Source organism: Neltuma alba, unplaced genomic scaffold, assembly GCF_004799145.2.
Source record: "Neltuma alba isolate B1F8T4 unplaced genomic scaffold, ASM479914v2 tig00001147_pilon, whole genome shotgun sequence".
NCBI lineage: Eukaryota > Viridiplantae > Streptophyta > Magnoliopsida > Fabales > Fabaceae > Neltuma > Neltuma alba.
Window position 1 is genome coordinate 1 of NW_021632353.1, and position 21,656 is coordinate 21,656.

At 35.7% G+C, this 21,656-nt stretch overlaps 3 protein-coding genes across 6 annotated transcripts; 2 read left to right on the forward strand and 1 right to left on the reverse strand.

Annotated features, from left to right (window-relative positions):
- Nucleotides 1–488: 488 nt before the first annotated feature.
- Nucleotides 489–1,504, forward strand: LOC114751919 (auxin-binding protein ABP19a-like). The gene has a single exon (XM_028940622.1). The coding sequence runs from the start codon at nucleotides 521–523 to the stop codon at nucleotides 1,148–1,150; it is 630 nt and encodes a 209-aa protein (XP_028796455.1). The 5' UTR covers nucleotides 489–520; the 3' UTR covers nucleotides 1,151–1,504.
- A 1,009-nt stretch (nucleotides 1,505–2,513) lies between these two features.
- On the forward strand, nucleotides 2,514–8,365 carry LOC114751912 (THO complex subunit 6-like). The gene is made up of 13 exons (XM_028940609.1): nucleotides 2,514–2,751; nucleotides 2,885–2,916; nucleotides 3,009–3,104; nucleotides 3,638–3,714; nucleotides 4,311–4,356; nucleotides 5,432–5,492; nucleotides 5,590–5,643; nucleotides 5,762–5,842; nucleotides 6,407–6,446; nucleotides 6,580–6,692; nucleotides 7,239–7,349; nucleotides 8,035–8,151; nucleotides 8,250–8,365. Exons 1-13 carry the CDS (start codon nucleotides 2,557–2,559, stop codon nucleotides 8,337–8,339), a joined length of 1,113 nt encoding a protein of 370 aa, XP_028796442.1. The 5' UTR covers nucleotides 2,514–2,556; the 3' UTR covers nucleotides 8,340–8,365.
- A 2,986-nt stretch (nucleotides 8,366–11,351) lies between these two features.
- On the reverse strand, nucleotides 11,352–20,812 carry LOC114751893 (diacylglycerol O-acyltransferase 1A-like). Of its 4 annotated transcripts, XM_028940592.1 has the most exons (17): nucleotides 20,765–20,812; nucleotides 20,187–20,612; nucleotides 19,990–20,070; nucleotides 19,791–19,864; nucleotides 19,611–19,686; nucleotides 19,377–19,444; nucleotides 18,327–18,450; nucleotides 18,079–18,177; nucleotides 16,943–17,044; nucleotides 16,688–16,824; nucleotides 16,206–16,287; nucleotides 16,073–16,093; nucleotides 15,264–15,326; nucleotides 13,390–13,437; nucleotides 12,614–12,676; nucleotides 11,978–12,031; nucleotides 11,352–11,789 (listed from the first exon to the last, which is right to left on the reverse strand). In XM_028940592.1, exons 2-17 carry the CDS (start codon nucleotides 20,568–20,570, stop codon nucleotides 11,640–11,642), a joined length of 1,626 nt encoding a protein of 541 aa, XP_028796425.1. In that variant the 5' UTR covers nucleotides 20,571–20,612; nucleotides 20,765–20,812; the 3' UTR covers nucleotides 11,352–11,639. The 4 variants fall into 4 exon arrangements, 2 of the variants coding, with proteins under 2 accessions (XP_028796425.1, XP_028796418.1); XM_028940585.1 differs by lacking the exon at nucleotides 20,765–20,812 and having other exon boundaries at nucleotides 20,187–20,746; XR_003740783.1 differs by lacking the exons at nucleotides 11,352–11,789; nucleotides 11,978–12,031; nucleotides 12,614–12,676; nucleotides 20,765–20,812 and adding an exon at nucleotides 14,266–14,758 and having other exon boundaries at nucleotides 13,411–13,437; nucleotides 20,187–20,746.
- Between the last annotated feature and the right edge of the window lie 844 nt (nucleotides 20,813–21,656).

Here is a 21,656-nt window from a genome sequence, read left to right on the forward strand (position 1 = left end):
CCCCAATTTTAACTCTCACCTATGGCAAAAAGTTCTTGATATGGGAACGAATGAAGAGAAGGATATCAGATAAACATGTATAAAACCGCATCATCATTCTGAACTTTATATATTGCTATTAGAAAATTTAAAGACATGCTTTAAACGGAAGGATTAAATGAATTCAATTGACTACACATGTACAGTAGTGCAATCAATTATTTATTGCAGACAAATTAAAGGAGGTCCAACTGTTGGCAGTAGAACATAGCGGAGAAGATTCCTATCCCAATGATTTCAAAGAAAAAGAGGCCTCTTCTTGTTGTCAGAGGATACTTCCAAAGTTGACATTCACGGGCTTCCCAATGCAAAATCTGTCGTTTCCATGCGTGCCTATATCAGAAAAATCTCACCCATACCACAGTAACTCAAAAAGCAATGGTTAAAGAAATTCACTCGCAGTCCCTTCTTATATAGTATCATCCAACCCTTTATCACATACAGAAAAATAGGGGAAAGAACATATCCAGCTAAAATAAAGATGATTCTCCCCATTATCTTCGTCTTTTGCCTCCTCTCCTCCTCCTCTCAAGCTTCTGTGCTAGACTTTTGTGTTGCAGATTATGCTGCTCCCAACAATCCTTCTGGGTATTCTTGCAAGAAGCCCTCAAAAGTCACTGTGGATGACTTTGTATTCCATGGCCTTGGCGTTCCAGGTAACACCTCAAACATTATAAAAGCTGCAGTGACACCGGCTTTTGATGCTCAATTTCCAGGCCTCAATGGCCTTGGAATTTCCTTGGGTCGTTTGGACATAGAAAAAGGTGGGGTTATACCACTTCACACCCATCCCGGAGCCTCAGAAGCACTTTATGTTGTGGAAGGTTCAATTTGTGCAGGCTTCATTGCTTCTGATAACACAGTGTTCCTCAGAAATCTCAACAAGGGTGATGCTATGGTGTTTCCACAAGGCTTGCTTCACTTCCAGATCGACGCTGGCGACTCTAAGGCCCTGGCTATCGTGACATTCAGTAGTGCAAATCCTGGGCTGCAAATTCTTGATTTCGCATTGTTCAAGAGTGATTTCCCCACTCCATTGATAACAGCAACCACTTTCCTTGATGCTGCGCAGGTGAAGAAGCTCAAGGGTGTTCTCGGAGGCAAAAATTAAGAGTATGGTCATTGTGAGAGACAGGTCTCAAGATTGTCTCTTTTAATTTGTTCGATTCATAATTCGTGCCTTGGTTTTCATCTCTAGGTTAATCAGGCGTGCAAGCAAACGATTCTTCTTAACAAGTGGTAGTAGGTTTAAGTGGTGAAAGTTTTCTAGTAGTGAACTATCTATTTGTCCTTGTACCCAAGAGAAAGATCAAGAGTCTTTCTTTTGTTAGATTCTCTTTCCCTCCTCACTTTGGTTTTCATTTCAGATTAATCAGCCTTGTAAGCACTGTATTCTACTTCGTCAAACTTGTCAAGTTAACGTTGTTGAGTAATAAAAAATGTAGCCTAATGCCTTTTGTTCCCACTCTGGGCTTTTAGCCCAAAATAAAAGGGAGTGAGAGAAGGGGGACGAGACCACAGACTACAGAGTATAAGATCACTGTGCATGGGCATGAATTACCTACTCATGTTATGTTTTTCAAAATAAACGCATGCACACAAATATAGCTCAAATTTAAAATCTCATTCAAATATAGTAAGTGGCAGGTGATGTTGCCACCACGCAATTAGCCATTGAATTAACACCTACTCATATTATGTTAATATAGACATAATTTTATTAATTCATCATGTAATTTTATCATTTTCAGTTAATATTAATTACTCTTTCAATTCTATTTATAAAAAAAAAATATCGAATTGTGCAGGAAAAAATTTGTTAAATTTAATTAAAAATAATATATCAGTAAACATAATGGTTAAAAATTAGAACACACACTAAATTAGCCGGCTATTGGTTCAATCACTTTTGTAAAAAGCCAACGCATAACTAAACCAATAATAATTGAACTAATATACTTTTAATTTCATAACATAATATTCAAATCTAAATAAATTAATGTTCATCCTTAACCATAATTACACATCAAACTCAAAAATAGTTAATTAATTAACAATCCAGTGTCATACTAGAGAAAATGACAAAAAAAAAAAGGAAATCATTAAATCACAGATCAGGTTGGTAACGAATCTTTATTTGGTGTTAGTAATACTGTATTTGTAAATAATAACAAATTTTTATTAATATTTCTTATTTAGCATTTACTAGTTTTTAATTTTTTTTTGGTCATTTTCCCCGAAAACTATTGCTTGCGTTTGTGTGTGTGTGTTTATATATAGAGATATACAGGTGTGTGTAATGAGCATCCAACTTCCAATTATTTTTCGCTCATTACTGAATTCTGAATTCAGCTGGTAAAAAAAATCTGTATTAAAAAAAATGCGCGTTCAGGACCTCGAATAAATTATTGTGACCAAATTATTAATTGTTTCCATTTTAGCATGAGCGTTAATTATTGCAGGAGCACCAGTTTACTGAAAACGCTGGAGTTCCTTCACTAAGCCTGAGCTGCAGCAATGCCCGGAGACGCCACCCACTGGGACGAAAATGCCTACAGGGAAAGCATATTGAAGGAGAGGGAGATTGAAACCGGAACTGTCTTTAGAACCGCTTGGGCTCCCACACGAAACCCTAACCCGGATGTCCTCGTTGTTGCGTCCAGTGACGGATCCATTGCCTCCTATTCTATCCCTTCTTGCATTTCCAATCTCGTCAGTCTTGCTCTCTTTTACTCTGTTATCTATTCATTTTGTTTTTTTTTTGTTTTTTTTTAATTCTTGTTTTTTAGGAAAAAAATTGCGGAAGTCGGGTCTCTCATTTTCACTTTCTTTTAATATGTTGCAGCCGTTTGGTTTTACCAACATAAAGACACAAAAGTAAGTATAAATCCCTATAGTTGCTTATGACACATTAAGAGTTTGGTTCTTATTGGTGAAGTTTGTTTTCGCGTATGATGCAATTGGCCTAGATTGTTTGCTGAACCAACTTGCTTCTTTCAAGGGCACGATGGACCTGCTTATGATGTCGAGTTTTACGGGGATGATGAAGATTCTCTGTTATTGAGGTTTGAATTCATTCCATGGCTCTCTTACACTCCTTAATAACTTTCCACCTCCATACGATACACCTTATGATGTCAAGTTTAGAAGCAGGTCATTTATGAATGTACTTATTTTTCTTTGATTGTGCTCATGTAGAAAAAGAAAAGCTTATTCTCCTATACAATGAGAAACATTTCCTGTTTTGTTGGTGGTTCAGCATATGACTTTATCTTAGAATTAAGAAATGCTGGGTGGTGGCTTGTGAATTGAAGATCTAGTGCTCTAACTCATCTCCTCGCATTATTTAAAAGAGGCAAAAGAAAAAAAAATCCTGAGGATTTTTAAAATTAAAGAAATAAGTGTGTGTGTGTGTGTGTTATTTGTGTACAACTCTGTGTCTCAATTTTCTCATTATTGAAGAAAGCAAATTGATATTAATGTGTATTAGTGAACTTGTAACTCATGTATGTTGAAATGCTTGTATGTGCTTTCATGGACTGTGATATGAGATTGTTTACCATTTGGCATACCCCGTGACAGTGGCTTTGTCATGCAGTTGTGGCGATGATGGTCGGATTCGGGGATGGAGATGGAAGGAGCTTGCTGGATCAAAGGATTCATCATCTTTGCTTGGTAATAAATCTTATTGTTGCAGTTAAACTTTGAATTAGCCTGACCAGTTGATTATACAGTTATTGTTTCTTTTTCTTTACCCTTTATACTTTTGTTTGTTGGCATCTGTTCAGTAAAGAATTTAAAAATTGTGAAACTAGGAGCCATAAAGTTGTTCACGTGGTCTATTCACTTACATGTTTTTCTATAAGCTTGAAACAAAATAAGTAACACAGGAGACTATGGAAATAAATTCAAGCCAAACTGATTGGTGGTTAAGAATTACATGCCCTGAGGTTAGGCTTGCACATGTCTTTGTTAAGGGACAGAGTTCAGCGTGTGAATTTACCTCAAAATGATTGATTGTGGATTCTTATTTTGACATTCATGAAGCTAGACAGCGATATGTTCATTTACTCTGCAACATTTGATGCTAGTCTTGTCTCTTTCTCCAGCATCTTCATTGGTCTTTTTTTTTTTTTTTTAATCTCACAGTGGGTATCAGATTTGATAGGTCAATTTTATTTTCTTCTTCTATGTCACCATCCTTTTGCCCAATTTTCTTTTATAATGGAGCTTCCTTAATGTCCTACACATGCCATCCCACATTTTTGCAGGAAGTGACATCAAGCCTTTACTTGACCTAGTGAATCCTCAGCACAAGTGAGTTAGCAGAACATGTATGCTTAAACCATATGATTTGTAACTAGACATGTTTTCCCCTGCATTATTTAGACTTCGAGAAATAAGTTGTATTGTTATGATTTGTGAATAGCATGGGTTGCTATGTAAAAATTATTTTATATGTTAGTGTGTTGTTGATTTATTTTGATTACATTGTTGTAGAAGTAGAGAAATCTCGTCCTCCTTAATTTGATTTTTTTTTTTTAAGTATATTAGTGATGAACCGAGTCTTCTTCCTGTAGTCACTTCACAGCTCTAATACCAGTCTAGCATTATTGTTCAATTCACTGTACCAAATATTTCTGAAAGTGATGCAGGTAACAGATATTGGGGAGGGAAGTGGAATGGGAATAGGATATACAAATGAGTTTTGAGTATGGGTACATATATTTGAAGGAATTGAAAGAACGCTGTGTTTTGGTATCTATTAGTAATTTGAGGTTATTCAGTAATTTACACACACGCTGGATTTTTAGCAATTTAAGGTGTCACCTTTGAAGCCTCATTTCTGCTCAAAATCTTAAGCTACTACGTGAAGGCATTTGAAAGTCAAACTTCTGGCCTCCTATTTAGAGGCTTTGATACCGTGTCAATGACCATCTAAATTCAAACACTTAAGCTATAAATTGAAGAACCGTGAACCATGAATAGCTTTTGTTATAGTTTCTAACATAGTGATCGCTATGTGTTTGGATTTCTCATGCATTAGTTGAGATTTGAATAGCGTTACCAAGTTTCTACTCTCCCTCCTTTCTTTACACTGCCCTGAATTTCTCTTATTTCCTTCTACTATTCTGATTTTTCCTATATAATTTCAATGTTGTTTTTGAATCATTTTCTCCGGACAAAAAGGAATCTTTGTTTGCAATTAGGCGTGCTCAGATTATTCATGGTTTATCAAATAGTATTAAACTCAGTCAAATCTCTGTTCCTCTAGTTCTTGTTATCTCATTGACCAATTTTTTCTATATTCCCAGCGTCAATTCTGGATTGCTATGTTTCCCATCTTCGTTCTCTTCCAATACCAAATATCATTTTATTGTTGTCGTTTCAGAGGTCCTTGGGGTGCTCTTTCGCCTATTCCTGAGAATAATGCTATTGCTGTTGACACCAAGGTTTTATATTTGTTTTCCCCCTTTTTGAAAATATGTCAGAGTATTTTGTTTGTTCTTCAATTATTGAGTTAGTATCTATTTTCTTGTCTAATTTTAGGGAGGATCTGTTTTCTCTGCTTCTGGTGATTCTTGTGCATATTGTTGGGATGTGGTATGTATCTGTTTAAGGTGAATATTTAGTATATATTGACTAAAATTTGTTGTATTCTTTCCTGGGATATTTTGATTTTATATGTTGACATTAGAGTGATATGTGTTGATGTTTGTAGGCAACTGGTAAAGTGAAAACTGTTTTCAAGGGGCACTCGGACTACTTGCATTGTTTAGTTGCCCGAAACTCAGCCAGTCAGGTGCAGACATTTTTAACTTTTTACTTGACAGTGATAATTTCTTTTCATTAACTCTTTATATCAATTAATTTTGGGAGTGATATCGCTTGATTTTTTAAGAGTTCACCATGCTTCATTCTTTTCTGTTAATATATATAAATTAATAATGCGATAGAAATGGACTAACAGTTACAAGTACCATATAGAAGGCTATCAACGAGGAAATTAGGAAAGGAAGTAGTATAGGGTATAGACTATGAAACTGTTTTGTTGAAGTCCTTATAGATGGTTTGAGAAGTATTGTTTCTAGTCCGTACACTGATTAGGGGACGTCACTTAGTTGTAGAATCTGAAGTCTTATGTACTTCTGGTAGAAAATATATGACAGGTGTTTTGCAAACTCAAGCTAATAAAAAATATCCCTTCTTTTTTGCTAATAGGCTAATAGCTCATTTATCAAAAGATAATAACTACTTTGTTGGTATCTTATCTATTGTACTTGTAACATGAGAAATTTAATATATTTCACCAAAAGTTGTAGTCTCTAACATGTCTAACTGTGGGTTCCTTCTGAACAATCTTCAGATTATAACAGGTTCAGAGGATGGGACTGCACGAATCTGGGGTATTATTTATTTCGTTGTGTCAGTAATTGTAACAGAAAAGTAACATGATAAATCGATGTATACCAATTACATTTTGTGCGGCTTCCTTATAGTATCCTTTTATTTTTGTGGCTCATGTACTATGTTCACTAGATTGCAAAAGTGGAAAGTGTATCAAAGTGATTGATCCTGCAAAAGATTTGAAGTCAAAAGGATTTGTTTCATGGATTAGTTCTGTCGCTTTAGATGCAAGTGAGAGCTGGTTGGTAAGAACGTATCTATTATTTTATAATTACCTTCATGCGCCTTCCCTCCCTTCCTTTATATATAGGGTAGACGTGTATGTATATGTATATTTTCTACGTGATGTTCTGGTAAGAGAAATGCGTTTGCTGACTTAGGACAATACGGTAGCTACCGCGAAGATGATTAAGAATTTTTTTGTCAACAATTTATTTTTGGAAACCAGAATAGTAGTGCACATAATAGCTTATTATTGGCTTCAACCATCAAATATTTATCCTTAAGACAAAAATAACAGTAATTTCTGATAATAAAACATTATTTCACTTTTTTAGTAGAAAAATAATTCTCTTTGCTAATAATTTCCTATTTCTTGAAGCGAATGTATCATATTAGTAATGATTACACTTCATAGGTGTCTTTTTTCTGTAGGCGTCAGGAAAATTAGTGCAATGCACACATACGTTGTAAAACGCAGTCTCCTGAATTTAAATATTAACATATCTTATGATAGTTTATCGATGTTAGGAGTATTTTGAGGGACTATTGTATATTGTCACCAATTACAGGCTTGTAGCTATGGTCGGAGTATATCGCTCTGGAATCTGCCTGCTTCAGAATGCATATCAAAGACTTCAACGGGTTCTTCTGTACAGGACATGTTATTTGACAACAATCAAGTGAGTAGATTATTGCTTTATCTCTTGAGGTGTTTTAAATACCGTCCCAATAATTTGGCTTTTATGGGCTTACGTTGGAGACAAGATTTTTGAAGAGTTAATGTAGCATTTGGTCCCTGAAATATTCTCATTCCATAGATTAAACCCTTGAAAGATAATTACCTTTAAATCACTCCAAACCTTCTGAAAATTATATTTATTCACTTCTGCAGCGAGTTTGTTAATATAGTTGCTCTTGTGGATTAAATTTCTTTGGCATGGCGGACGTGAATAATCAGCAACACATCTAGATACTTGACAATAGAAAAATAATGGCGTATTGACTTTGGGATAAAGGGATAAAAAACGGCAAGTTATGTTGTCTTCGTGTTGACATGGTTACTCGTATGAATAAACTTTCTTCACTTTGGAACATTGAAAGCTGACGTGAATGTTAACATGTCTAGCTGCTTGACAATACAAAGAATATCGTCTCCACTTGGACGACCCTGTTAACAGGTTAACAAAACTGATTATAGAATTGAATTTATATGCTTTCTTCAGAATGTTAGGACTGATGAATTTTTTTCCGAGGACTGAATAGCGGTTTACTTGGTTATGATATGGTATTGGAAAGCTTTCATTGTGTTGTATTTATACATATTATCCAATACTTAGTCTGTTAATGTTTGCATATCCATGTCAGATATTGGCAGTTGGTGCAGGTCATCTACTTAATCGATTTGACATGAATGGTGCGATCCTTTCGCAAATACAATGCGCGCCTCCATCATCTTTTTCTATCTCCTTACATCCATCAGGGGTATTGTCTTGATTTGAATTCTTCTTTTGTTATTAATACTTTTAGTTGATGTACATTCTTGATTCAATCTCGACTTGATTGGTGCATTTATGTCTCAGGTCATGGCAGTTGGAGGTTGTGGATGTCTTGTGGATGTTATCTCCCAATTTGGAAGTCACATGTGCACATTTCGCTGCCGAAGTCTTTAATCTGTGGTGCCTTTTATTTTGAAGAATATTGTAGGCTGCGCTTGTTTCATTGAGTAGTGAAGTTAAGGAGATTTCCCATTACCCGTTTTCCTGGTGCATATCTTATGGAACGGAGAAATTTATGTTCACCGGAAAGTCATAACTAAATTACTCTTGCCTTAACTTGGTTGCAGTTAAATATTATAATCCACGGTGATTACTTTAAGCAATACCGTCTTCCCTTCAATTTGTGTCAATTTAGTTACAGCTTGTTTAGAATGGTTTATAAGCAGTTTTTCAATCGTGATTTGTAGAATACAAGGTATATGAAGAGTTTATCTCGGTTTACACGAAACATGATTATAAGTATTTAAATTGGTCAATTCAAACCATCACTAAGGGCATGTTTGGATTAGTATTTGAAATTATTTATAAGTACGTTTTACGTAAGTTGAAATAAAATTCTTTTTATATATTTATTTTGTATTTTGTAAATTATAAGTTATTTATAAGTTATTCTAAATGGATTCTTAATAGGTTATTTATAAAGTGCTTGTGCTCAATAGGGCATAGGGAAGGGTACGAAGTAGCTCAAGTAACAATATACGGCTTTCACCTAAGGATGAAAATAAGTTAGGTCTCTATCAGGTGGTTTATAGTGTGGCCTAGTTAGAGCTGAACAAGCCTGTCAGGGTAGGCTAAGGCCTATTCAAAAGCATAAATGTGTAAAAAGGCCAGGCCTATTTTGTTAAGGCCTGGCCTGTTCAGGCAGTAAAATATATATAATTATTTTTGTATTATATATATTGTAATTATATTTTTTATTCTTATATTATAGTTTAAAAGTATAATTAGTTGCCTATTGTAATACCCTAAGATTTTGACACCCTCTTCATTCTAAAATATTCAGTGTCTTCTGTTGAAACCTAGCCGTCACCACTATCTTTCCTTGGCTTTCCATTTTTCTTCACGACCCAGACCGCGTTCCTCCATTCTTCCAGACTGTCTTTTTTCATTCTTCGCTCTTTCCTTTCTGTGATTTTCTTTTTAATAGATATTTCCTTACATGAATGTTTGTTTTTTTAATGATTGTCGGCAAGCAAAATTAATTCTGCACAACCGCAAACTTCCCCTCCTGAAAATGGTGATGAATGTGGAGACTTGACCTCCATTCAGACTTGCCCCGCAAACTTACATAGTTGCAATCCTTTTTTAAATGACTGTAGGCTATCGACGTCATTGCATGGATATTCTTTTTTTAAAAAATTTGACTATATAGTATTTTTGTGTTCTTTTTTCAGAGTATTAGTAGTGAGATCATTTTCTATAATTTAGATTTCAAATAATAACTCTTTGAATTAATTTTTGTTTGGATTTATTAAATTATATGAACTAAGTTTTCTTTGCTGGTAATAAAAAAAATTATTTGATAATATCGTGGAAGTTTACAAGGTGCAAGTCTTTAAACCTACTCAAAACCTGGTTAAGGTCTTCAAGATCTAATAAAGGCCTATATTTTAATTTAAGTAAACCTTTAAAAAGATTTTAGGCCTGACTAGGCCTTTTAAAAGCTGAGACTTGAGCATAAGAAAAAAAAAAACATATATATGGACTCAAGCTTTAAGCTTCTATTACAAGCTCAGACCTATTTGACTAAAACCTCGCCTAACCTATTTCCATCCTTATTTTCGGTCTCAAATATAAGAGTTAAATAAAGAGTTCACTTTGATTTTAAATATAAAATTTTAATTCACTTTGCTATTCAAATTTATAATTACTTGCTTAAAATATCCCTATTAATTATACACATTAACAAAACTCCTAATTAAAAAGTAGTTTCAACTTCCAATACACATAAAGGAAAAAATGGTTTAGGAAAATTAAGACTATTTGTTTAAAATACAACAATAAGCCTTATCTCATTAGGTGGGATGACTACGTGAATCGCACAATATCATTGTGCTCTATCAACAACTAAGTCCTTAGATATGTTGTTAACTAAGAGGTCTTGTTCAATGACTTCATTGAGTATTCTTCTCTATCTTCATCTGCTCTTTTTTATAGGACTCCAAACTGTCTAATTTACCATTCTCACCGATGCTTCAAATGGCCTTCTTTGCACATGGACTAACCGCCTCGAGCGATGTTCAACTATTTTCTTTTCGATAGACGCTACACCTACTCTTGCTATGATATTTTTATTTCAAACCTTATCTTTTCTTAGATGACCACATATTCATCTCAACATTCTCATTTCTGCTATCCCAACTTTATGCTCTTGTTTTTCCTTGATCGCCCAATATTCACTACCATACAATATAATTGGTCTTATAGGAGTTAGATAAATTTTTTCTTTAAGTTTCTCAGGTACCTTCTTATCACAAATAACTCTGATAGCTTTCCTCCACTTTAACCAACCCGCTTGAATTCTTTGAGAAACAGTCTCTATCAATTTTATTATCCTCATGTATAATAGATCTTAGATATTTAAACTTTGACACTTGAAGAATAATTTGATTTCCAGGTACCTAGACATTTGTTTTAAATAATTTGACTAATTTTTTAATATCCACAAATTAATTATCTAATTATATGCTAAACTCTTGTATTAAAAATTGAATATGGTGGTTAAAAATTTTAGAGTTAATACTTGCCGAATTCCCCCCCCCCCCCCCCCCCCCCCAAAAAAAAAAAACAACAACGATGCACCCGGACTAGGAATAAGACAAGCAGGAGAATATAAGTTGCTCCCCCCTGATGTTTGCTTCCGCCTCCCGTCTCTAATTTCACACAAGTTTATTAGAAGGCTTTATAATTTAGAAAGGCCAAAAAAAAAAATTCCAGACAACTATATCACCGAAAAGAGAAGTTCCTGACGCAATGTTCATAACTTCAAATTGTGAATAATCTCAAGGCAATCTTCATCTGATCTAAAAATAATCTCGATGCAAAGCGACGATAGTAAACAAAATCAATAGCGTGCATGAAACACTATTCTCCATGCAACTCGTTTAAAGAGAACTGCGAGCGGCCTAGCATCAAAATTCCAGAAGTTTTATTCAACACTACGTGGACGCGACACATTTGGGAGGCATCTCCAGATCACGAGTGTCTAACCCAAAACCATTTACAACTTCGTGATAGCTATTAAAAGAAGCCAGTTTCACTACAACATCAGCATTTATCATTGTACATGGATTGCCTTGGAACAACATCAAGAAATTGGGACTTGGAGATGCTCAGCCCATGGGACCAACTATCAAGGCAGAAAACATTTCCCGTAGAAAAAGAAAAATTGGGTAGCGACGTATCTACAGCAGTTCAAAGAAACTCGTCCCCTTGCATGGTTGACGATGAAATGCTAGCTTGGTTGACTTTCTTCTTCCGATTCATCAAGTCATGGTAGTATAGCAATACACACATAGGTTGGCCAAGAATACTGAATATGAACCAAAAAATCATATTCCCAACCTGGCAAGAAGAAAATAAATCACTTTCAGAATATGAAGTAACACTTTTTTTGGGGTTAAATTAGGAGGGTTTGAATGATTATTATTTAGATCTCATCCTACTCTTACCACCTAAGCCAGTCTCATGACAACTAATGACATAATACTTGGTAGAATAAAATGATCACATAGAATATTTACGAGGCATACCATTGAGCTTCTGAATTTGTTTTGAAGGTAATTTGTAATCAAGACCAACGGAACCTAGAAAAGCAGCAGCACAATCATGATTATTATTTTAAGTGAACCAAAACAACCAAAACTTCATCACAGATTTTGAATTACCAACAATAAAAGCTTAGGATAAAATTCAAAACTGGAGAACTACCAATTACTGCATCTTGTTTTCTTGGTCTAGATAATCTTGTGAATTATTGCAATAGGGCACTTAGGTCATGTTTGGTACAAAATATTAAGAATAAGAGGTGAGGATTGGGATTGAGATTGAGATTGATAAAACCCATTAAAAAAAGTGTTTAATATGAATCATTGCTTATACTACCTGGGAATGAGCAAACCATTGCTTATATTACTTGGGAATGAGCAAACCCATGCAGCTGGGATTGGATATTACCATAGAAGGAAGGGGTATTTTTCAATCCCACCTATATGGGTTTGCCCAATCCTAGTAGCAAGTAATATTTCATATTAAATACTATTTTAACGTATTTTTTCAATCTCAATCCCAATTCTTATCTTATCATTTTCAATGCTTTATATCAAATGAGACCTTAAACTCTAATGGTTGCAGTGGGGGGGGGGGGAGAGAGAAGAATGGTTTTACACCTGAAACATAATTCCAATAAAAGCCCACAACTTAAAGATATGGCAAGGAACGGCAATGCACAGCTGCATTCACATGGAACAGAAAGCATGAATAAAGTTAAAGTCAGTTGTCCTTGAAAAGTAAAAATATCAAGTTAATCATATTCGCTTAAGTACTTCAATTGATAGGAACCAAATTAACTAGTGGCAGGCTTCATCAAATATGGTCACAAGTGCACGAAAATAAGTCAACATTACGAATACACTATGAGAAGTGGTTCCTGACATGAAAACCTGGATTTTTTTACCAGATAATTTGTCATAATATTAGACCACCACATTAAATTTTGCCAGACCCCCTTTTTTGCATTCTAAACTCAAATTGATAATGCTATAATATATAAAAAATTTTGAAGATAGCAGATTGCCTTGTCAGAATCCATCTGGGACAGATTTAACACCTGTATGACATGTCATAAACCAAGCAACAGGCTTTCAGGTACTTGGTTTAGACTAGTCTAGGCTTAGTTCTTAAGGCCATTTGATATTTGCGGATGGTTCTATGATGATGCCTAACAGGCTAAAGTCATTGGCGACCTATGAGTGCAACTTTATATTTTTAACTTTTTAATCCACTCGACCAAATCCTGTCAAAGGAAATGCCGAAATGGATAGAAGAAAACACCAGGGGTGAAGTTAAACAAGCTCTAGCCAACTTTTTATGAAGCACCCACACAACCATCACATTTGATAATGTAATAAGAGGGAAACGGGCTGATATAGGATGAGCCACACACCTCATGGAACACAGCTGATACCAGGAAGGCGATTAAAATAGCAACACCCTGTACAGAATAATGAAATTAAAAAATTACAAGGTAATCTAGAACAGCAACATTTCAATGTTTAACATAAATCCAAATATCAGCCAACAAAAAAGAACTCAGTTTAATATTCATAACAGAGCTGAAAACAGAGAAAGAAAAGACAGATAAGTTATAAATTAACTCGGTACCTCTCCTAAGCTTTTTTAATCATGTGAGTCTAGAAGCATGCATATGCATATGCATGTTGAGCATGTGAGAGTCAATACTTGAAATTACGAACAGAGGCTAACTTTGACTACTGACTCTCAATTTTAAAGACCTCCACCAAAGAACCAACAAAACACATTTGATTTTGCAAAGAACAATCCAATGGATCAACCAAAACATAGAACTAAATAAACAAGAATGAAGATGATGAAATATGTGTCATTTTGCATATGCGCTCATGCACCCACAAGCTCCCAAGCTTTCCCAAGTAAATCCAGTCCTTGCTCTCGCTGCATGAGTACAATTAACACAGGCTTTTTTTCTTCTTTTTTTTTTTGGTAGAAAATTAACACAGGGTTTTCTAATAACCATATGGCGTAATGATGCTTGTTACTATGAGATTGCAATTTAATATATGAACCTATCTTCCAGAGGGTTTTTCAATTTTATGACGGTAGCACCATTCCTAAGTTGAGTTTCTGAGAGATGCCCACATGAAATGTCAATAGCAGCCAAAAGTGCTTTAATAAGTGACTCGATTATCAAAGGTACCAACTGTAATGTAGTACAATTATCTATTTTTCCATATATAAAGGAAAGCCATGTATGCAAAGGGGGCAATCAGAAATAAAGAGAAACTAGTGACGCCATCGTGACTGGGTTTGGGGAAGCTCATATCAGTTTCCTTTCTTTTTCATATCTTTGGATCAACCACCTTCCTTCTGATGGGGATGGACTTGGGGCCTCAATTGCAGACACATTATAGGAGTTTGAAGAAGGCAAGAGACTGGCATTTGCTGGCTCATACTAGGAGAAGTAGGAAGAAGAAAGAGGAGGGTCCAAATGAGACTTCAGAAGGCAAGAGACTGGCATTTGCTGGCTCATACTAGGAGAAGTAGGAAGAAGAAAGAGGACGGTCCAAGTGAGACTTCACAAGGCGAATGAGGAACTGTCATACCTCTGGCCGTTAGAAGAGACAGAATTTGGGATATAGTCAAAGGCACAGCAGGGCCAGAGGAAGGTAACAGGATTGTGAGAGAATTTCCATTGGAGAGCCTATGCCTATCAAATGCATAGGAACCTCGGCTTAGTCTTTATTTTCTTCTTCCTTTTGCTGATCCTGTAGCTAACCCTGTAAGCCCTACACTCCTATCAGGATGTTATATGAATAAACAATATAATTCAGGAGTTGGATTCATCACCTTCCCAATATCATGGGGGGAAAACAGGTGGCAATAGCAAATAACCATACGTGTCAATTATGATTTATCAGATGTCATATCTTTGCAGTTTGCTTTATTTTTAATTGATTTGTTTAGTATCATTAAATTAGCACGTAACGTGCCTCCTATTTAAGTCTGTTATAGGTAAAATGCAACACATTTTCTTTTTTCAAAATGTTCATCATCCTCTCTTTCAATGAAGATATAAATAAAGTTAATTGTGCAATTGAAGGAAGAGAAAGGAGTTCCTTCCAACAACTGCAGTCTTCAATGTTCCACCACCCTCACCCAACCAAAAGGAAAAGACAAGCTATAAAAGATAAAAGATAGCTATAGAAGTGATGAACACTGGCAGATGATAAGACAAGCAATGTGCTTGACTAGTGAGAAGGAGATTCTTGATTGCTCAAGTACCTTGGGTATACCATTCCTTAAGCATGGAAAATATAAGTGGCGGACCATCCATTTGTGCACAGGCTGCGATGGGAAAGAATCAACTCAGCCATACAGTGATGAATTAAAACAACACTTGTAAACTGCACAAACATTCTCCAATAAAGTTCTAGAATTGTTAGGGTTGTGGTAAAACTCAAGCCAACCATACATATTTCATCAGACATCTATTTGGGCCCAAAATACCTAGCATCATATATTATTCTGGTTTACTTTCGTAGAAGTTATATGAAATTCATATTAGTAAAACACTTGCATTATAGTTGGTTGTACACCATAGAATCTGTTCATATAAAGTGTAATACTGTAGTAAGTTCTCTCTTCATTGGGGTCTTACAACTTGAATCGCAAAGTAGAATTTCCATGCTTCTCCAACTCACAAAGCAACATAACATTGTTTTTTTTTTTTTTTTCAATACAAACAACATAACATTGTTTTAATAATTGATATATCAACACATTCAAGGACTCAATTAAGGTGCGTCTCCTAAAAAGATCACTATGTTTACACTACTACACCAGGAACTACCATGAAAGTAGACAAAATTCAAACAATGATTTTAAAAATTTTGAGGAATTTCAACGAGATCAAACCTTATACCACATCAACAAATTATGCTGTGCACAAAAACTTCGAAGTTCAAAATAAGTAAACATAAAGAATTGGAACCGAGCAAAAAGATGAGAACCAAAGCAAATGACCGAAGCGAAAATAAAAATCAACTCAACAAACTTCGTCGCCTAAATAAAGTCTGAATAGGTAGACATACCATGTTCCACATTCTCCAGTACTGATGACATCAGCAGCATAAACGCAACCAACAGGGACAAAAAGGGTCAGAAATTCGGTTCATGAAAATATTTTAAATAAACAACCAGAAATATGCCAGAACAAACAACTACCTCTTCGACAGTTTTTGCATTCCACCAGTCTTTATAAAACTCACGATCACCAAACCGAAGAAGCTCAGCAAGTATATTGAGCCTACATTGCAGTACTGCATCTAAGCATAGACCATTCCAAAAATAAATCATATCTAAAATGTCAAAGCTGTGCTTTCAAATTTAATAATTGGAGATGGACTATCCCCCGCAGCAAAACAAACAGTTTCATCAATACTTTGCCCTCTGGTTCCTCTGTATTTTTGTCAAAAACTCCCTGAACGTAACCATGGGCAAAGCAACAAAAAGAACACACAATTCATTATACATCTTGAAAGTCATGTCTTTTAGATGACAATAATCACCACGAGTACACGTATTAAAACTAACTAGAAATTCCCATCAACATTGCAGTGGTTCATAGGGGATATCATTAGAAGGAAATTATTTATCTGTATATAGACATGCCAAGCTGAAAGACAGATGAGGGATGTAACACACACCAAAGGTGAAAAAAGCAGTAGAACATGCAGAGCCACACATATAAATTAGGAACAGAAAGCTTGAGGACTCTTTCGAGGGCATATAGGAGGTTTCCCTTCAAAGGATGTTCTGAATTTTGGACGATAGGATTAATATACTGCAAAAACAAATTATCAAATAGACGTCAGAATATATTAACATGTACAAAGAAGATAATTCGAGGAATATATAAGAGGTACACAAGAACATTTAATAGTTGAATAAATGCTGCTTACTTGTTCTATGATAAATCCCATAACTCCAGTAAATACTATCAGCTTAATAAGCTGACGAAACACCCAACCTTTTCGAACATACGGTGTGCGGGGATAGCTTGGCTATATCATCAAGTTGACAAAAGAGAATGCATTAAACAAGTTAATGATGGAGATTCAGAATTATACTCAGGAAAAAATTATTCAGGCAAATTCAAACAAATCATAGCAGCATTTACATAGGCACAAGCAACTCGAGTAGATTGAACATGTTACTGTTTAGAACTTAGATGAATCACAAAACAAACTGAGATAACAAACTGTAATGAAGACTGCAATTCAATGCTAAAAGAAAATACAGTTTCGTCCCTTTCCTGTTGATGAATGACAAACGTCACACAAAATGCAGCTCTCATATATGACCAAACAATAAAATAACGGTGAATCCATGACTTCTGAAGGGCACCAGAAAATCAAAGTAATGATTAAGGGATATATAACCAACAGCATATATGCTTGAAAATAGTAAAATGCAATAAGGAAGTGAGCATAGTTTTCCATGAATGGAGGGCACGATTGATGCTCGAGTGTGAATTTTAAAGCCCTGTTATCAAATTCCTAGCACAATGATTGACGGTAAAAACTATCCAGCTTTTTGAAGGCATGTCAAAATAAGAACAAGGGTTAAACGGTGGAGATAAAATACAGGAGAAGCAGTAAAAATACTTCCCCAAGTGAGCATTCATTGAAGCCAAGCAAGAGGCTTTCAATAAATTCCAGCTAGGTAATTACTAATGCAGCAAACTAAAATAATCTAAGTTTGAGCCCTAGAAAGATTCCTTGGGACCAGAACCACATGGCCTTGCAGTGCGATTAAAGATTAGTCTTTGCATGGACCATAAAATGGATAGATGGGCGACGCCTCTCAGTTTACAATTAAAAAAAACACATCAACTAATTTCCTAGGACAAGATCATAAATCCTTCCTGTATCACTTCTGACATCAACTCTAACAAAACATCCCAGATAAAAATTTGGCAGCTCTAAATAAATTATATAACAGCCTTTTATCCATTAGGATGAAAAAAAATACTTGAAAATGTAGAACATTCTGCATTAAAAAAATAAATAGATAAATTGCTAAGAAGTTCCACCACCTGGTAACATAATGTAGGAGCAACCATGAAGTATGCCAAGCTCTTCAAGCTCACGTTGAATTGGCACTCTATATTCAAAGTATTGGGTAGTGCTTCTCCCTGTACGACAGAAGAATATTGAGTACAATGATTTTTTTTGGGGGGGGGGGGGGAGGGGTTTCAAAAAAACAGTAATTTATCATTGTCAGAAGGAATTATTGCATAATATTACTTTGCTGTAAGAACGAATGAAGGGGGAAGTAAGTAACCTTTTCAATTGATCTAGCCATTGCTCTCATATCATAGTTGGTGTGAGCATAAGACACCAGTTTTAACCAGACGATGCAAGCCAAAAGCATCAATACAATGCCTGATAAAAAAGCAGAATCACTCCTGCAAAAAAGGACCACAGATCATTAAAAATATCTTCACACTATACCTATCTAGGGAATGGCCAGGTATTCCCATCAGATTAGTTATTTTATTCATCAATTAGACAAATTCACTTCCACCGACGCTGTCCGTTGAGGGGGTCAGAGGAGACAGTATCTCTCCCTATAAAGCAGGATTCAATTCTTCTAGTAGTAAAATCCTAAACGCATCAGGCAGACAAGGGTAAGTGCACTATCCACATCACCCGTGAAAAGGACTTAGTCTAGGCAAAACCTAAATAAACTCCTAACTGTAATACCCAAAAAAGACATCTCATGGCTGGTTAATGGCCTGCAAAAGTTACACTTGCATACTTACAGTGGACCAATTAGATGTCTGCTTGCTTACACAGTGCAACAGAATCGTTTGCTTCTGGCATTCCTTCAATCCTTCCGGCCCTGATGCCCCTGGAAGGAGGGGGTAAAGGGGTTCTACCGATTCGATTATATAGTTTCAAAATAGTCTAAAAGATTGTCTATTCAATGTCTATGATCAATCAAAATTCTTATTCGCTGATTCTGAAACTTTTTTATTTTCTTTTGCTTGTCATAAATGATCGGTTTGCCTGTAATGGATGACACTCGTTAGGAATGTTTGTTTAAATTTTTCCTCACTGATTAAGCTAAGTCGATGAGGAAAAAGGATTATACTCCAAAACATCAAACTATGGTTTGCAAAAGGGCTTTAAATCCCTCCTTAAATACTGTAAGGATCATACTAGATTACGTTAGAGTTCTTTATTTGTTACACTTTGAGCAACTGGAACTCGTACCCTGGAAGCAAAATCTTCCCAAATGGACATACAATGGTGTTACCAGTAACATAAAATGACGGTGTAATATGAACCTCCAAATGAATTTTAGTCTCCAGGGAAGAATCATACCAACCTGAGGATTACTAAAACCGGGTATAACACTGCAGCTGACGTACCGGTTACATGTAGTAAAACAACAACCTGAGATATTCCGGTCAATGTTCCCAAACATGTAAGTTGGAAAGCTGTGTTCCCGAAAAGCATTAAACCATAAAACATTTATCGGTTCAAACAGACGAAGAAGGCAAAGGACAGCGAAATCACTTCTAATTATTTAAAAAAAAAAAAGCAAGGAAAAATCACCTACTGGATCAGGTATATACTTCTTTTGCGCCAATTTTTCCACTGCAAAGGCAGCAACAGGAAATATTGCAAGGGAGAGGCTGCAAAGGAAGCGCTGTTAAAGGTATATAACATCAAATGACTAATCCAAACAAGGATTCTCGAACGTCCTAAAAATCATCAAGGAATTAATCGAAGGCATTACCCACACATGAAGAGTGGCCAGTCTCTCAATGATCTTGAGCTAAACCAAAAGTCATACTTAATCAACCAACCATACTGAAACATGAAAATAAATAAATAAGAAAGACAAAAGTGAGCTGTCAAAATTCAGAGATACTTCTGCAGAACGGGAAATGTAAATTGCTCAGAATGAATAGAAGGAGTAAATGGAATAGGCAAACCTTCATTAAATTCTCAATGATGAGTCGACTGTTCACCGCAACAAGCACTACAATACAGAGGTTGAAAAGGCCCGCGTGACTCTGCAATTCGTAGATTATTTAGTAAAATTCTGCCGAGCCGAAAAAACAACTTGTTCATAAAAGCATCAAGAAAAAGAGCCAATTCGTTAAGCTGGAGAGAATTTCACTGCAGCAACCTGTCTGAAAATTTTGTCGGAGCTGAGAGGGCTTTCCTTGATTCTGCGATGAGCCGGAACCGAAGGACGATAAGCAAACTTCAGGGCGGAAACATCAGGGAGCTGCTCTGGAACCTTCTGGCTGATCACATTGGGACCTTCCAACTTCTGATTGCCATCTTCGGCGCCGGCCTTGGAATAATTGGAGCCAGAATCTCTGAGAACATCCTCAGCAGAACTCTCAGCTTCAGAAGCCTCAGGCCTAACAGAAGACCCGGACAGGGGCCTTCGACGAAGAGAAGCAAGATTGAGATCCAAATCGCTGTGAACGGAGGCAGAAGTAGTAGTAGTAGTAGTTGCAGTGGCGGTGGTGCCTACACTTTCAGGCACTTGAGAAACAGCCATGGAATAGAGAAGAAACCAAGCCCTTACACGATCACACAGAAACTAAAACAGAAAAAACAAAAAAGACTTTCTGATGAGAATCCTACTATTAACTTGATATTGAGAATAGAAACTTCATGCAGGAAAGAGGAATCCGAAGAATGTGGGGCGAGAGATAAAAGAAGAGAGAATATTGAGGAGGAAGAGGATTATACATTGGATTTGGAATAGAAATCAAAAGGAAATCAGGGGGAAAGCGAGGAAATGACGCAATGGGTTTTGGGGTGTGTGAGATTAGAATGAGAATGAATAAATAAATATGAGATGTAAATGGAATAATGAATAGAATAAAGAATAGTGAGCAGGTGAAGCAAAGCGCTTTAGGAAGACAGTTTTGGGTTGGATTAGAAGGAAACGACTAACGAGCAAGGTGAATGAAGGAACTGGGAAGGCTGTGGATGCAGAATGAGACCGTTGGAAGGTTCCTTGTGATGACACGAAAGATCTGAGGAGGCATCGCCTCTGCTTGCCACGTAAGCCCGGCTGCCCTTTCTTAACGTCTAAGCGGAACGACACGTCGACACGACCTCTTCTCTGGGTTCTCTCCCTCTCCACCCTTGTTTTGTTTCCCACTAAACTACATTGCATAAATCAACCAAGCCAGGATTTAGAAGATCTTTAGTTAGAAATAAAACTATAATTTTAAAAATACTTTTATGATATATGAAGTAAATATGTGACAAAATTTGTCTCTATTTATGAACAAAATATTTTTAAAAAGTATTTTTTGGTTACTAAATACTCTCTTAGATTAAATTGGTTAATATCTTAAAACATGCCAAATTTAAAGTTTAAATCCTCTGTTGGTAAGAGGTGATCTTTTGTAGTACAGCAGAATTCTTTTCAACAGGAATCTGGTTTAAAAAAAGCATTAGATAGCTAATTTTTAAAAATTTAACAAAATATTAGTGAAAATTAATTATTTTTGTCTTTTAACCATTTGCATTCAAAAAATAAAAAACCCACTTAACATACACTATTAATTGGGAGAGTTTAGAAAAAAAACTTATAAATTTGGAATATAAAGTAACTTGAAGTTGAAATATT